This window comes from Phaenicophaeus curvirostris, unplaced genomic scaffold (genome assembly GCF_032191515.1).
Source record: "Phaenicophaeus curvirostris isolate KB17595 unplaced genomic scaffold, BPBGC_Pcur_1.0 scaffold_51, whole genome shotgun sequence".
Lineage (NCBI taxonomy): Eukaryota > Metazoa > Chordata > Aves > Cuculiformes > Cuculidae > Phaenicophaeus > Phaenicophaeus curvirostris.
The window spans coordinates 882798-898424 of record NW_027206674.1 but is presented as its reverse complement, the minus strand read 5'-3'; the positions used below and the strand labels follow the sequence as shown (position 1 = coordinate 898424).

The 15627-nt window shown below is 67.1% G+C and overlaps 4 protein-coding genes across 4 annotated transcripts in view; 3 read left to right on the top strand and 1 right to left on the bottom strand.

Moving 5' to 3' along the window:
• Nucleotides 1-15627, top strand: part of EIF3G (eukaryotic translation initiation factor 3 subunit G) — a 74109-nt gene that overhangs the window by 28875 nt on the left and 29607 nt on the right. The window lies entirely within an intron of this gene.
• Nucleotides 1800-3589, top strand: LOC138734010 (protein crumbs homolog 3-like). The gene is made up of 3 exons (XM_069881542.1): nt 1800-1860; nt 2417-2484; nt 3392-3589. Exons 1-3 carry the CDS (start codon nt 1800-1802, stop codon nt 3587-3589), a joined length of 327 nt encoding a protein of 108 aa, XP_069737643.1.
• Nucleotides 6744-7518, bottom strand: LOC138733992 (DNA-directed RNA polymerase II subunit RPB1-like; the record flags this gene model as incomplete). The annotated part of the gene is made up of 2 exons (XM_069881525.1): nt 6744-6969; nt 7031-7518. Coding segments are annotated over 2 exons (642 nt in total), but the record flags the coding sequence as incomplete, so codon positions are not given.
• LOC138734009 (very-long-chain enoyl-CoA reductase-like) overlaps nt 14813-15627 on the top strand; it is a 6235-nt gene continuing 5420 nt past the window's right edge. Inside the window, 1 exon segment of the mRNA XM_069881541.1 lies at nt 14813-14928. Coding sequence (XP_069737642.1) covers nt 14813-14928 — 116 coding nt within the window.

Below are 15627 nucleotides of genomic sequence, written 5' to 3'. Positions count from 1 at the left end.
CCCCCCCATGCCCCCCTCCCCCAAAACCGCCCCCCCCCTCACCGCCTCCTTCACGCTTTGGCCACGGCCTGAGGGGGGGGCGGGGGGGGGGGGCGGGGGCGCTATCGCGACAGAGACATCGCGATACTGGGGGGGGGGGGGGGGCGGCAGACCCGCTGATTGGATGCTGCAGGGACCCCGCCCCCCCCGTTTTCCTGCAACCCCCCCTCAATGCGGCAACGGAGAGCGACCCCCCCCCCCCACAAAGGACCCCCCCCAAAAAGGAGCCCCCCCAAAAGTGACCCCCCCAATAGACCCTCACCCCCAAGACCCCCCCTAAAGACACCCCCCCCTTTAAAGGGACTTAAGCCTTCCGCCCCCTGTGCTTGGGGGGGTCTATGGGATTTGAGAGGGGGGAGAAGGGTGGGGGGGGGCGCCTGGGTTCCCCTTTTATCTTGGGGGGCAGGGTGGGGGAGGCGAAGGCAGCCGAGAGGCCTCACTGCGCATGCGCGAGGGGCGGGGGCGCAGCAGGTGCGCCGGGGGCGTGGCCTCAGAGGCGAAAGCCCCGCCCACTCCGCAAAAGCTCCGCCCACTGCACTTAATATATAGCAACCAAGCCACGCCCCCTCAACAAGAAGCCACGCCCTCTCGAGCTAAGCCACGCCCCCTATGCCTCGCCCTCGCGCCTTCAGCCAATCGTGTCGCTCCCTCAGCCTAAGCCACGCCCCCTCGCCTCACAAACCTCCCCCCCCCGCGCGCCTCCCGCCAGGTGTGGGCGTGGCCTCGCTCTCAGGTGCGGTCGGGGGCGTGGCCTGCGGGGTCACGTGGGGCGGGGCAGGACGGGAGCGGCCGGAGCCGAGCGGAGCGGGCGGTGAGCGGGGCCCCCCCCCCCCACTACTTATTGACCCCCCCCCAGGGGGTGAGATCGAGGGGGATTCCCCCTTCCCCCCCCCCACCCCTTGGCTCCTGAGCCCCCCGGGACCCCCCCGAAGGGCCCCAGGGGTGGGGGTGGGGCAGGAGTGGGGGAACGGGGGGGGGCAGGGCAGGGCAGGTTGGGGGGGTCCCGAGAGGGGTTTGGGGGGGGGGGAGTGGGACTTTAAGGGGTGTTTGAGGGAGTTTGGGGGGCCCCGGGGAGGTTTGAGGGGGTCCCATGGGGATTTAGGGGAGTTCAAGGGGTCCCAGGGGAGTTTGAGGGGTCCCAGGGGAGTTTGGGGGGGTCCTATGGGGATTTAGGGGGGCTTGGGGGGTTAACAGGTGTTCGGGGAGGGTCCCAGAGGGATTTAGGAGTGTTTGGGGGGGTCCCAGGGGAGTTTGGGGAGGTCCCAGGGGAGTTTGGGGTGTGCCAGGGAGATATAGGAGTGTTTGGGGGGGTCCCGGGGAGGTTTGAGGGGTCCCATGGGGATTTAGGGGTGTTTGGGGGGATCCCAGGGGTGTTTGTGGGGTCTCAGGGGAGTTTGTGGGGTGCCAGAAGGATATAGGGGTGTTTGGGGGCGTCCCAGGGGAGTTTGGGGGGTCCGAGGGGGGTTTAGGTCCGGTGGGGGGGGAGTCCTGTGGGAATTTGGGGGAACCCAGAGGGGTTGGGGGTGTTTGAGGGTCCCCAGAGGGGATTTGGGGGGTCTGGGGGCTCCCAAGGAGGCTCAGGGGTGGTGGGGGAGATCTGGAGGGTCCCAGGGAGGTTTTGGGGGGTCTGGGGGCTCCAAGAGGGGATTTGGGGGGGATGGGGGGCCCAGAGGGATCTGGGGGGTCTGGGGGCTCCCCGGAGGATCTGGGGGGGCCCTGACACTGTCCCCGCAGCCGCAGGATCCCGGGGTCCCCCCGCCATGGCGGGAGCCCCCCAACATGCGCTGGTGCTGGCGCTGCCCTGCCTGGCCCTGGCCCAGAGTACGTACAGGGGGGGTCCCCGATTTTTTGGGGGGGGCAGGGGGCTGTTCTGGGGTCCCCCCAAAGCCTGGGACCCTCAAGAGAGGGGGAATGGGGGTGGGGGGCAGAGATTGAGGTCCCTTCATTTGGAGGGCCTGGGTTCCCCCCATGCCTGAGTCCCCAATTTGAGGGGTTGGGGTCCCCCAGAACCTTTGGGTCCCCAATGTGGGGGGGCTGGGGTCCCTCTGGCTGCTGGGGTCCCCCCTGTGACCCCCCCGGGTCCCCAATTTGAGGGGTTGGGGACCCCCAGAACCTTTGGGTCCCCAATGTCGGGGGGCTGGGGTCCCTCTGGCTGCTGGGGTGCCCCCTGTGACTCTCCCGGGTCCCCAATTTGAGGGGTTAGGGACCCCCAGAACCTTTGGATCCCCAATTTGGGGGGGTGGGGTCCCCCCTCCATGCCTGGGTCCCCAATTTGAGTGGTTGGGGTCCCTCAGAACCTTTGGGTCCCCAGTTTGGGGGGGGCTGGGATCCCCCTGCCTGCTGGGCCCCCCCCGTGACCCCCCCATTTCCCTCCCAGCCTTTCCCAGTGTGACCAGTAACAGCACCAGTAACAGCACAACCCCCCAAGGTGGGGGAGGCCTCTCGGTCAGTTTGGGGGGGGTGTCCATGGGGGTCCCCCCAGATTTGGGGGGCTGTTGGGGGTGGGGGGGGTCCCTGTGGGCTCGGGGGGCTCCTGGGATGGTTGGGGGGGCATTGGGGGTCCCCAAAGGGGGTTTGGGGGGGTCCCTGGGAGGTTTTGGGGTCCCCAGGCCATTTGGGGGGGTCTTTTGGGGTCCACAGGAGGTTGAGGGGGGCTCAAGGGGTCTCTTAGAGAATTTGGTGGGGGGACAGAAGCTTTGGGGGGGGTCCCAGGGGGGTGTAAGGGCCCCCAAGGTTTCCTGGGATGTTTGGGGGTCCCTGGTGTGCTCGTTGGGGTCTTGGGGGGGTCCTCAGAGGCTTCGAACGGGTCCTTATTGGGTTGGGGGTGTCCTGGGGGCTTTGGGGGGGTCCCAGGGTCTCCCAATGGGTTTTGGGGGCTCCCTATGAGATCTGGGGGGAGGGATCTTAGGGGTCCCTAGGAGTTTGGGGATCCCTATGGTACTTGGGGGTCCCTGTGGGGTCCCTATGAGCTCTTGGGGGGGGGGGGTCCCTATGGGCTCTAGGAGGTCCCTATGGGTCTTGGGGGTCCCTCTGGCTCTGGGGTCTCTGGAGGGGTCCCTATGGATTCTGGGGGGGGTCCCCACTGGCCATTGTGTCCCTGCAGGTGGGGGGGCAGGAGGGGGCGGCGCTGGGGGGATCCCTATGGATTCTGGGGTGTCCCTATGGGTTCTCGGGCGTCCGTATGGATTCTGGGGGGGTCCCTATGGGTTCTCAGGGGTCCCTATGGATTCTGGGGGGGGTCCCTATGGATTCTGGGGGGGGTCCCTATGGGTTCTGGGGGGTCCCTATGGGTTCGGGGGGGGTCCCTATGGGTTCTGGGGGGGGGTCCCCACTGACCCCCGTGTCCCCGCAGGTGGGGGCGCAGGTGGGGGCGGCGCTGGGGGCTCTGGGGGCGCTGGGGGCGCTTGCGCTGCTGCTGCTGCTGCTGCTGCGACTCCGCGAGCAGCGACGCTCGCAGGGCTCGTACCGGCCCAGCCGCGAGGAGCACGAGGGGGCACGAGCGCCGCCCCCCGCGCCCCCCGCCCTGCCCCCCGAGGAGAGGCTCATCTGAGCCCGGCACGACGGGACCGGCACGAGGGGCCTCGCACGAGGAGCTTTGCACGAGGGGCCTCGCACGAGGAGTTTCACACAAGGAGCTTTGTACGAGGAACTTTGTACAAGGAGCTTCGCACAAGGGACCTCACACAAGGAGCTTTGTACGAGGAGCTTCTCGCAAGGAGCCTTCCACGACGAACTTTGCACAAGGAGCTACGCAGGAGGGTCCTTGCACAAGGAACCTTGCACGAGGGGCCTCGCGCGAGGAGCTTTGCACAAAGAGCCGTGCACAAGGGGCTCCGCAGGAGGGGCTGCACACAAGGAGCCTTGCACAAAGAGCTTCTTCACACGAGGACTTCAGGCTACAACCGTGCGATACAACCTGTAGCGTCTTGCCCCCCTCTTCCCTTGCACGAGGAGCCTCGTACAAAGAGCTTTGTGCGAGGACTTCACGCTATGACCGTGCGATACAGCCAGGAGCATCTCGCACATCGAGCCCCTCGCCTAACAAGAAGAGCCTTTGCACGAGGAGCGTCGCACGAGGACCCTTGCACAAGTGCTTTTCGTCAAGGAGCTTCTCACGAGGAGCCTCGCACAACACTTTGGTAGCCGCAGCCGTGCAACAGGGCCCTGGAGCATCTCGCACCCTCCGAAATCGCCTCGCACGAGGGCTTGCACACAAGGAGCCTCGTGCCACAGCCCAGAGCGCCTCGTGCAGGGGACGGCATCTCCCCCTCCTCGCCTCGCACGAGGAGCCTCGTCCCACTGCCTTGCACGATGGGACTCGCATGAGGAACTTGTACCATGGCCTCGTGTCAGAGCCTCGCATGAGGGTCTCGTACCACGGACTTGCACGAGGATCCCTTGCACAAGGACACCTGGGGGGATTTCTATAATAATCTATTTTCGAGAGAAAAAAACCTATAAATGGTGTTTGACCTTTGTCTCGCACGGTCCTGGTGCACAATCCTCATGTAACACCCCCCCCAGCACAAGCAGCCTGGTGAAAACGCCTCCACCCCCCTCCTTCCACGCCCCTCGTGCCACCCCCCTTGTGCAAACAGCTCACGACCTCCCTGGTGCAGCTCCCCCCGCCCCTCGTGCGCCGCCGTGCACGCTGCTCTTGTGAAAACACCTTTATTCGCGGCACAAGTGGAAGCACGAGGGGAACGGAGGCGCTTGAAGCGGTGACAGCGCTGGGGGGGGTGCTGCCCCCCCCCCCCAATCCTCGTGCGAGGCTTCGCACGACTACGCGTACGCCTGCTGGCGGGAGAGCTGCGGGCAGAGCACGAGGGTCGGGGGGGCTCAGGGACCCCCCCAAAACCTCAGGGGTCCCATGAACTGGGGGGCAGGGAGGGACTCACCCGTGTGTTACTGGTGTTACTGGTGAACTCGGAGTAGCGCTTGGAGCCAGGGCAGAGGCAGGAGCGATAGGCTTCACGCACCTGTGCACAGGGAGGGCTCGCACGAGGGCCTCGCACGAGGAGCCCCGTTATACCAGGACGCCCTTTGCTCAAGGTCCCTTCTTGCACCAGGAATCCCTTGCACGAGGATCTCCCCTCGCACCAGGACCCTCCAATGCCCCAGGAGCCCCTCGCATAACGACCCCCCCCCCTTGCACAAGGAACCCCTCACACCAGGGAACCCCTTGCACGAGGATCCCCTTGTATAGATCACCCCAGGGTGATTTTGGGGTGTCTGGAGAGTTTTGGGGACCCCAGGTTGGTTTTGGGGTTCGGGGGGGGGGTTGGGGTGCAGGGGGTTGTGGTCTAGGGGGGTCCAGGGTACTGAATATTGGGGTCTGGGGGGGTTGGGTTTCGGGGGGGGGTGTTGAGGTTTGGATTTTGGGGTTCAGGGGTGGTTTGGGGGTGTTTGGTGTCTGGAGAAGTGTTAGATTTTGGGGTGCAGGGTTTTGGGGTTCAGGGGGGTGTTAGGTTTCAGGGCGGGGGCTTGGGGGGGCTTTGAGGTTTGGGTTTTGGGGTTCGGGGGTTTTGGGGTCTGGGGGTGTTTGGGGTCCAGGGGTGTTTGGTTTTGGGGTTCGGGGGGGGTTGGGTGTTGGGGTCTGGGGGTTTTTGGGGTTCGGGGGTGTTTGGTTTTGGGGTTGGCGGGGGTTGGGGTCAGGGATGTTTTGGGGTGTGGGGATTTTGGGGTCTGGGGGGGTTCACTTTTGGGGTTCAGGGGGGTGTTGGGTTTTGGGGAGACTTTGAGGTTCGGGTTTTGGGGGTGTTCGGGTTAGGGATGTTTTGGGGTTCAGGGGGGTTGGGGTCGGGGGGGTTTCGGGGTGCGGGGGGGTTGGGTTTCGGGGTTCTCTGACCTGGGGGTGCGCGAGGCAGTGGCAGAGCAGGATGAGCAGCCCCTGGGCCGCGTTGACGAGGCAGAAGAGGACGAGCAGGGCCGGGGGGGGCCCGGCGGGGGGGGGCCGGGGGGGGCAGCCCCAGGCCCAGCCCCAGCCCCAGCGCCCACCCCGAGCCCAGCAGGCACAGCTGCCCCCCGGCCGTGACCGACAGCACCCTGCGCACAACCAGGGGCTCGCACGAGGGCCTCGCACGAGGGCCTCGCACGAGGGCAGCCCCCCCCCCACTCACACCCACCCCTTGTGACAGCCCCTCGCACCAGGGATTCACGCGAGGGACTCGCACGAGGGCAGCCCCCCCCCTCACATTCACCCCTTGCCTAAGTGTCTTGCACCAGGGCCTTGCACGAGGGCCTCGTGTCGGGGCAGACCACCCCCCTCGCACCCATCCCGTGTACCAGGGCCTTGCACGAGGGCCTCGCACCCACCCCTTGCACGAGGGCTTGTCACCAGGACAGACACCCCCCCACACACACACCTCCCCTTACACCGGCACTTCACAATAGGGCCTCGCACGAGGGCCTCGCACAAGAGTAGCCCCCCCTTAGCACCCACCCCTTACACGAGGGTCTCACATGAGGGCAGCCCCTCCACGTGAACCCACGCCTTGCACTAGCACAGCCCCCCCACCCCCTCACATCCACCCCTTGCACGAGGGTCTCGCACCAGGGTGACCCCCTCCCCAGCCTGTGCCCCCGTGTCCCCCCCTGTCCCCCCACCTGATTTTCCGCAGGTGCCCCAGGTCGGGGTTCACGTCGTGGAATTTCTGCACCAACTTCCAGACGGTGACGACCAGGATGACGGCGTTGAGCTGGGGACAGGGGACACTGGGGGTACTGGGGGGACTGGGAGGGACACTGGGGGGACTGGGAGGGACACTGGGGGGACACTAGGGGCACAGGGAGGACACTGGGGGATGCTGGGGATAGAGAGGGTGACACTGGGGGGCACTGGGGATACTGGGAGTGACACTGGGGACACAAGGAGTGACACTGGGGATACTGGGAGTGACACTGGGGACACAAGGAGTGACACTGGGGATACTGGGAGTGACACTGGGGATACTGGGAGTGATATTGGGGACACAGAGGGTGATGGGGTGACACTGGGGGATACTGGGGACACAGAGTGACACTGGGGAGGCACTGGGGATAGAGGAGGTGACACTGGGGGGACACTGGGGATACTGGGAGTGACATTGGGGACACAGTGACACTGGGGATACTGGGAGTGACACTGGAAATACTGGGAGTGACATTGGGGACACAGAGGGTGACAGGGGTGACACTGGGGGATACTGGGGGGACACTGGGGATACTAGGAGTGAAACTGGGGACACAGGGAGTGACACTGGGGGATACTGGGGGGACACTGGGGATACTAGGAGTGAAACTGGGGACACTGGGAGTGACATTGGGGACACAGGGTGACATTGGGGGGGCACTGGGGATACTGGGAGTGACATTGGGGATACTGGAGGTGAGAGGGGGGACACTGCGGAGACACTGGTGATACTGGGAATGACGCTGGGGACACAGAGGGTGACACTGGAGATACACTGGGAGTGATGGGGGGACACTGGGAGGGACACGGGGGTCTCACCGCGATGACGAGGCAGACGGGGCCCTGGAAGCTCCAGCGGAAACCTCGGTCGAGGGAGAGCCAGCAGCTGGGGAAGGGGGAAACTGGGAGCACTGGGAGGGACTGGGAGGGACTGGGAGGGACTGGGAGCACTGGGGAAGGGCTGGGGGAGCCCTGGGAGGGGGTTTGGGGGGGAACTGGGAGGGACTGGGAGCACTGGGCAGGGCTAGAGGGCAAGCTGGGAGCACTGGGAGGGAACTGGGAGCACTGGGAGGATCCACGCAGCTCGCTGGCTGCAGGAGGGCTTCTCGCACGAGGACGAGCCCCTTGCACGAGGACGAGCCCCTTGCACGAGGGCTCTTGCACGAGAAACCCCAAACCCTCTTGGATGAGCGACGATTTGCACGAGGACCCCTCCCTCCCCCACCAATGGGGCCTTCGCACGAGGGCCTCGTGCGAGATGCTCGTGCAGGATCCTTGTGCGAGGGCCTCGTGCACTCACTATCGGTCGGTGCCATAGCCGGCGGGGAAGGCGGCGGCGGCGATGGCGACGATGAGGGCGGGGACTCCGTAGCCCACGAGGAGGAGGTGTCGCACACGCAGCCACGAGGGCTCGAACACTCGCACGAGGAGCACGTAGAGGTGCAGCCCCTCCAGGCCCATCCAGCAGAAGGCGGCCAGGAACGAAAAGTGCAAGAGCCCCGCGACCACGGCGCAGGCCACCTGCACGAGGCCGGCGCACGAGGGCTCGCACGACGGCCTTGCACAAGCGCCCCCCAGCGCTCCCCTTTGCTGCCAGCTCCGTGCACGCCCCCTCCCAGCATATTATCCCTCGCACAAGTACCCTCCTACCCTCAATCAACACCTCAGGCCCTCGCACGCTCTTGCACAAGAGCCCCCCCGCCCTCCCCGTTGCTGCCAGCTCCGTGCAAGCCCCCTCCCCAGCTCCCCCCACCCTCACATGCTCTTGCACAAGTGCCTTCTGCCCTCAATCAGCACCTTCAGGCCCTCGCACGCGCTTGCACAAGAGCCCCCCCTGCCCTCCCCTGGGCTGCCAGCTCCGTGCAAGCCCCCTCCCCAGCCTCCCACCCCCTTCAGGCTCTCGCACGCCCTTGCACAAGTGCCTCCCTCACCCTCCCCTTCACTGCCAGCTCCGTGCAAGCCATCTCCCCAGCCCCCCCGCCCTTGCACGCCCTTGCACAAGTGCCCCCCCCCTCACCGGGCTCTCGGTGCGGTCGATGCCCAGCAGGAAGGTGCCGTGTGCCACCAGGAGGCTGAGGCTCAGGTGCAGGTGAAGCGTCGTGCGAAGCCCCTTCAGGGCGCGGCACAGGGCGAAGGTGGCGGCCGCCACCCCCAGAGCCACCACCGACACCCCCAGACTCACCCGCGTCACCACGTCCAGCACCCAGTTATCCTGGGGAGGGGGGGGGCACCGCGCATGAGAACCCCCCCGTGCCTCAGTTTCCCCATAGGGGTCAGTGCAGACCCCGCCCCGTGCCTCAGTTTCCCCATGGAGGGGTTCTGGGGGCTCCAGGTAGGGTTTTGGGGGGGCCTGGAGGGGTTTTGGGGGCCCTGGAGGGGTTTTGGGGTCCCAACGGGGGGGAATTGAGGTCCTGAGGGGGGGCATTTGGGGTCCCAGGGGGGCAGTTCAGGGTCCCAAGGCGGGGGGGGTGTTTGGGGGGGTCCTGGGAGGGTTTGGGGTCTGGGGTGGGTTTTGAGGCCCCGGGCAGCAGGGGACTTGGGGGCCCCAGGGGAATTTTTGGGGTTCAGGGGGGATTTTGGGGGTGGTCCCAGGGGGTTTTGGGGTCCTGGGGGGTGGTTTGGGGTCCTGGGGTGGGGGTTGGGATCCCAGGGGATTTTTGGGGGTCCCTGGGGGTTTTTGGGGTCCCAGGGGATTTTTGGGGTCCCTGGGGTTTTTTTCGGGGTGTTTGGGGGTGCTGGGGGGGAGGGTTTGGGGGGCTCCCAGGAGATTTTGGGGCCCCGGGGGGGGAATTCTGGGGTGATTTTGGGGTCCCTGGGGGGTTTGAGGTCCCTGGGGGTTTTGGGGTCCCAGGGGCTTTTGGGGTCCTGGAGGGGTTTTGGGGTCCTGGGGGGGTTTTGGGGTCCTGGGGGGGTTTTGGGGTCCCAGCGTGGTTTTGGGGTCACCTGGAGCTCGTAGAAGGCGAGCAGGACGGCGAAGCTGGTGAGGTGGTTGCAGACGCAGGTCGTGCCGAGGGGGGTCGGGGGGTTCAGGGCCCGACACCCCCTGGTCGCCCAGCGCCCCAACTCGGGGTGCCAGAAGGCGCAGAGCACGCGCCCCCCGAGCCGGGGGTCCTGGGGGGCACGGGGGGGGGGTCAGGGGGGCCCTTTGGGGGGCCCTGATCTCTTTTAGGGGTCCCCGATCTCTTTTGGGGGTTCCTTGATCTCTTCGAGGGGTCCCCGACCTCTTTTGGGGGTTCCCTGATCTCTTTTGGGGGTTCCTTGATCTCTTCGAGGGCTCCCCGACCTCTTTTGGGGGCTCCCTGATCTCTTTTAGGGGTCCCCGACCTCTTTCGGGGGCTCCCTGATCTCTTTGGGGGGTCCCCAACACTTTTGAGGGGGTCCTCATCGCCCTGAGGGGGTTCCCACCCCTCCCCTTTTAGGGTCCCTCCCCGTTTTTAGGGTCCCCCCTTCCCCTTTTAGGGTCTCCCCCCATTTTGGGGTATACCCCCCCCTTTTTAGTGTGTGTCCCCCCCATTTTGAGGGGTCCCCTCCTCCTTCTTTGCCGTCCGCCTTCTCCCCTTTTAGGGTTAAACACCCCCCCCTTTTGGGGTCCCCCCTTCCCATTTTGGGTCCCCTCTCTCATTTTGGGGTCCCCTCTCCCCCTTTATGGCCCCCCCTCCACCTTTGGGGTCTCCCTCCCCAATCTGGGGTGTGTCCCCTCCCCCTTTATGGCCCCCCCTCTCTTTTGGGGTGTCCCCTCCCTCTCTGGGGTCCCCCCCCCGGGTTTTGGGGTGCCCCACTGACCGGGGGGGGGTGCTGGAAGCTGAGGGTGATGTCGGGGGGCCCGGGGGGGCGCGGGGGGGGTGACGAGGACGGTGACCACGGGGCTCAGGAGGCGATAGGAGGGGCGGGCGCCGCGCCGGGGGGGGGGCAGCTCCCCCCAGCCCCCCCAATCCACGGGGGGGGCCCCCGAAAGCGCCAGCGCCAGCGCCCGATGCTGCAGCAGAGCCACCAGCGACACCCCTGGGGGGGGGAGAGACATGGGACCCGCACCCCAAAACCCACCCCGAGACCCCCCCCGGACCCCCAGCACCCCTGAATCCAGAGATACACCCCCCACTGACCCTCCAGAACCCCTAAATCGAAAGACACCCCCCCAGCACCCCTAAATAGAGAGACACCCCCCCTGACCCCCTAGCCCCCCTAAATCGAGAGACACTCCCCCCACTGACCCCCCAGCACCCCTAAATCGAGAGACACCCCCCCCACTGACCCCCCCTCAGCCCCAGTGACCCCCTTAGCGCCCCCCCCCTCCCCAAGACCCCAGGAGCCCCCCAAGCCCCCCCCAGCCCCCATGTCCCCCCTCAGCCCCCTTGGTGACCCCCAAATCCCCCCAAGACCCCCCCCAGAGACCCCAGAACCCCCCCAGTCCCCCCAGGGGTGACCCCCAAATCTCCCTATGCCCCCCCCCACTTACCGCTGTCCCCGGCCCCCCCCTTGGGGACCTCCAGCTGCACCCCCGGCCCCCCCAGATGCACGGGACCGGGGGGGGGACCCCGAAACACAGACAGGAACAGAGCTGGGGGGGACAGGGACATGTCACCCCCCTTGGGGACACTGAGGGGGGACAGGGGGGACATGGAACCCCCCTTGGGGACACTGTGGGGGGGACAGGGGGGACACGGAACCCCCCTTGGGGACACTGGGGGGGGTGACATGGGGGGGTGACAAGGGGGGTTACAAGGGGGGGTGACAAGGGGGGGTGACAAGGGAGGAGGTGACATGGGGGGTGACATGGGGGGTGAGATGGGGGGTGAGATGGGGGGTGACATGGGGGGTGACATGGGGGGTGACACGGGGGGTGACATGGGGGGAGGTGACAAGGAGGGGGGGGTGTGGGGGTACCAGATCCGTTGGAGGTGACGTTGGTGGCCGTGGGGGGGGTCAGCAGCCCCCCTGCCCCCCCCACCAGCCCCTCGGTGGCCGCCAGCAGCGCTGTCACCCTGCGGTGACACCGGGGGGGGGGGCTCGGCCCCGCACCCCCCAACCGGCCCCTCCAGGGTGGCCAAGAGATCCTGGGGGGGGGGGGAGGGTCACCCCGGCATCAGACCCCCCAGGACCCCCCCAAACCCCTGCGACCCCCCCCCCAAAACTCTGGGACACTCAGAGCCCCCCCACAAGACCCCAAGGACCCCCCCAAAATGACCCTGTGCCCCCCACCCCAAGGACACCCCCCCAGTCTCTGGGACCCCATGGCACCCCCAAACCTCACTGAGACCCCCTAAATCACCCCACGACCCCCCCAAACCTCTGAGGACACCCAGGGACACCCGCAAACCTCCCTGGGACCCCCCCAAAAATCCCAGGAGCCCCCTGGACCCCCCCAAACCTCTCAGGACTCCCCCAAACTTCACTGAGACCCCCTAAAATCCCCCAGGGACCCCCCCCAAAACTCCCAAGAATCCCAGGGACCCCCTAAACCTCCCAGGACCCCCCTGCCCCCCCCCCCAACTTCCTGAGACCCCTTAAATCCCCACACGGCCCCCCCAAATCTCCCAGGACCCCCCCCAAACCTGCAGGACGAGGTGGGGGTCGCCGCCCCCCCCCAGCTGCTCGTAGAGGTGGGTGAGGGTCTCAGCCAGCTCACAGCCGCCCTGGGGGGAGAAATGGGGGTGGCACCAGCCCCCCAAGATCCTCGGGACCCCCCCAAAGGGACCCCAGGACTTGGGGACCCTCCCCATGCCCCCTCCCCGACTTGGGGTCCCCCCCCAGTTTCACTTGGGGACCCCAATGACTCCATGTCCCCCCCATCCACATTGACTCCCCCCTGAACTTGGGGACCCCCTCAGTGTAACTTGGGGAACCCCCAAAGTGACTCCTCCCACACACTTGGGGACCCCAGTGATCCCATAATCCCCCCCAGTGCCCCCTCCCCCCCAATTTGGGGACCCCCCCAAGGACTTGGGGACCCCCTCGAATTTGGGGACCCCAGTGACCCCACCCAAGATTTGGGGACCCCCCCAAGGACTTGGGGAACCCCCCCGAATTTGGGGACCCCAGTGACCCCCTCCAAGATTTGGGGACCCCCCCCAACCTTCTCATCCTCGCAGAGTTCGGGGGGCACCGTCACGGCTGGGGGGGGTCAGAAAGTGGGGTGAGCCCCCCCACACCCCTTGCACACGCGTGTGCGACGCTGGGTCCTCGTGCGAGGGGGGGGGAACCCACAAACACAGGAAACGGGCGGGGCTGGGGCTTCCCCTCCCCCCCCCCACACTTCCTCCTGGTGTGAGAAATGGGGGGGGGGCACCCCAAAAGTGATGGGGGGGGAGATATGGGGGGGCACCCCCAAAGTGATGGAGGGGAGATATGGGGGGGCACCCCCAAAGTGATGGGGGGGGATATAGGGGGGCACCCCCAAAGTGATGGGGGGGGGCACCTGTAAAGTGATGGGTGGGGCACCCCGAAAGTGATGGGAGATGGGGGGGGGACCCCCCGAAGTGATGGGGGGGGGGAGATGGGGGGCACCCCCAAGGTGATGGGGGGAGACATGGTGGGGGCACCATAAGGGATTTGGGGTGCAGGGTTCTGGGGAGAAGGGGTTCAGGGGGGTTTTGGGGTGCAGGGTTTTGGGGTGGGGGTTTCGAGGGGGTTTTGGGGTGCAGGGTTTTGGGGGGTGGGGGTTTTGAGGGGGTTTTGGGGTGCAGGGTTTTTGGGGTGGGGGTTTCAGGGGGTTTCGGGGTGCAGGCTTTTGGGATGTGGGGGTTTCGAGGGGGTTTTGGGGTGCAGGTTTTTTGGGTGGGGGTTTTTGAGGGGGTTTTGGGGTGCAGGTTTTTGGGGTGGGGGTTTCAGGGGGTTTTGGGGTGCAGGGTTTTGGGGGGTGGGGGTTTTGAGGGGGTTTTGGGGTGCAGGGTTTCGGGGTGACTCACGGGTGCAGGCGCTGGGGGTCTCCACGTGGCCTGGGGGGCAGTGGCACTCGAAGTCCCCGGGGGTGTTGAAGCAGATGAAGCCCCCCCTGCAGAGCCCCGACCCCCGCTCCTTGCACTCATCAATGTCTGGGGGGGGGACCCCATCAGTGGGGGGGACGACACCCCAACATCCACTTGGGGGGACCCCAAAATCTGCCCCCCCACGACCCAGAGACCCACCCCACCCCCCATGGTGGGGGGGGGCAAAGGGGTGGGGGGGGTGGGTTTTGGGGGTCCCCATCGGGGGGCTGGGGGGTCCCCCTGCCCGCATTGGGGGGGGGTTCAAGGGGTCTGGGGGGGGATGTCAGGGGGGTTTTGGGGTTCCTGGAGGGGGGGTGGTTTTGGGGATCCAGGGGGATTTGGGGGACCCTTACCCACACACTCAGTCGGGGGGTCCCCGGTGCCCGGGGGGGGGGTCCCGGGGGGGGGCGAGCCGGTACCCCCCGGTTGCAGTCGCAGCTGAACCCCCCCGGGGTGTTGCTGCAGCTCTGTCCGGGGCCGCAGGGGGAAGGACCCTCCAGGCACTCGTTAATGTCTGGGGGGGTGGGGGGGTCACACATGGACCCCCCCAAAAACCCTGGGGACACCCCCCCCCCCCGTGGGCTCCCCAGTCTCTGTGAACCCAGTGCCCCCCCATGTCCCCAAGGACACCCCCCCCACAACCCCAGTGCCCCCCCATCCCCTGTGACCCCCCCGTGTCCCCAAGGACCCCCCCCCACATCCCCTGTGACCCCCCCCATGTCCCCAAGGACCCCCCCCCCCCACAACCCCAGTGCCCCCCCATCCCCTGTGACCCCCCCGTGTCCCCAAGGACCCCCCCCACATCCCCTGTGACCCCCCCCCATGTCCCCAAGGACCCCCCCCCCACAACCCCCAGTGCCCCCCCACCCCTGTGACCCCCCCGTGTCCCAAGGACCCCCCCCCATCCCCTCTGACCCCCCCCATGTCCCCAAGCAACCCCCCCCACGTCCCCAGTGCCCCCCCATCCCCTGTGCCCCCCCCATTCTCACAATGCTCTCCCCCTAATTCGGGGACCCCCCCCTTTATTGCCCCTATGACCCCCCCCATTTGCCCCCCCAATCTCCCAGTGCCCCCATCTCCCCCCCCAGGCCCTGTGTCCCCCTTTTGACCCCCCTAATACCCCCCCACGTGTCCCCCCATGTCCCCCCACCCCCCCTGCCCCCCCCTTTCCCCCCCCCCTCACCGTCACAGCTCTGTGGGGCCCGCGCTGCCGGGGGGTCCGGGGGGGGCGCGGAACCCGGGGGGGCACGAGCAGTGGGTGTCGTTCACGCAGGTGGCTGGGGGGGGCAGCAGGGGCAGAACTCGAACATTGGGGGGGGGGGGGGGGGGGGGGCACCCCCAAGAGACCCCTCAGGCCCCCCCCAAACAGCCCCCTCAGAGCCCCAAAACAGCCCCCCAGACCCATAATCCCCCCCAGCCCCCCCCCCCAAAGAGCCCCCCAACCTCATAACCCCCCCCGAACCCCCCCAAACAGCCCCTTGGACCCATAGCCCACCCCCCGCCCCCCAAAACAGCCCCCAGACCCATAATCCCCCTCAGCCCCCCCCAAAGAGCCCCCCAACCTCATAACACCCCCAAAGCCCCCCCCCGAGCCCCCCTCAAACAGCTCCCCAACCTCATAACCCCCCCGCCGAAACCCCCCCAAACAGCCCCTTGGACCTATAGCCCCCACCCCAGCCCCCCAAACAGCCCCCCAGCCCCATAAGCCCCCCCCGAACAGATATCACAGCCCCCCCAAACAGCTCCCCAACCCCATAACCCCCCGTGAGCTCCCTCAGAGCCCCCCAAAGAGCCTCCCAGCCCCAGTGCCCCTCCCCCAGGGCCCCCCAAACAGCCCCCCAACCTCACAGCTCCCCCCCCCAGCCCCACACAGAGCCCCCCCCAACCCTTAGAGCCCCCCAAAGAGCCCCCCAGCCGCATAACCCCCCCAGAGCCCCAAAACAGCCCCCCACC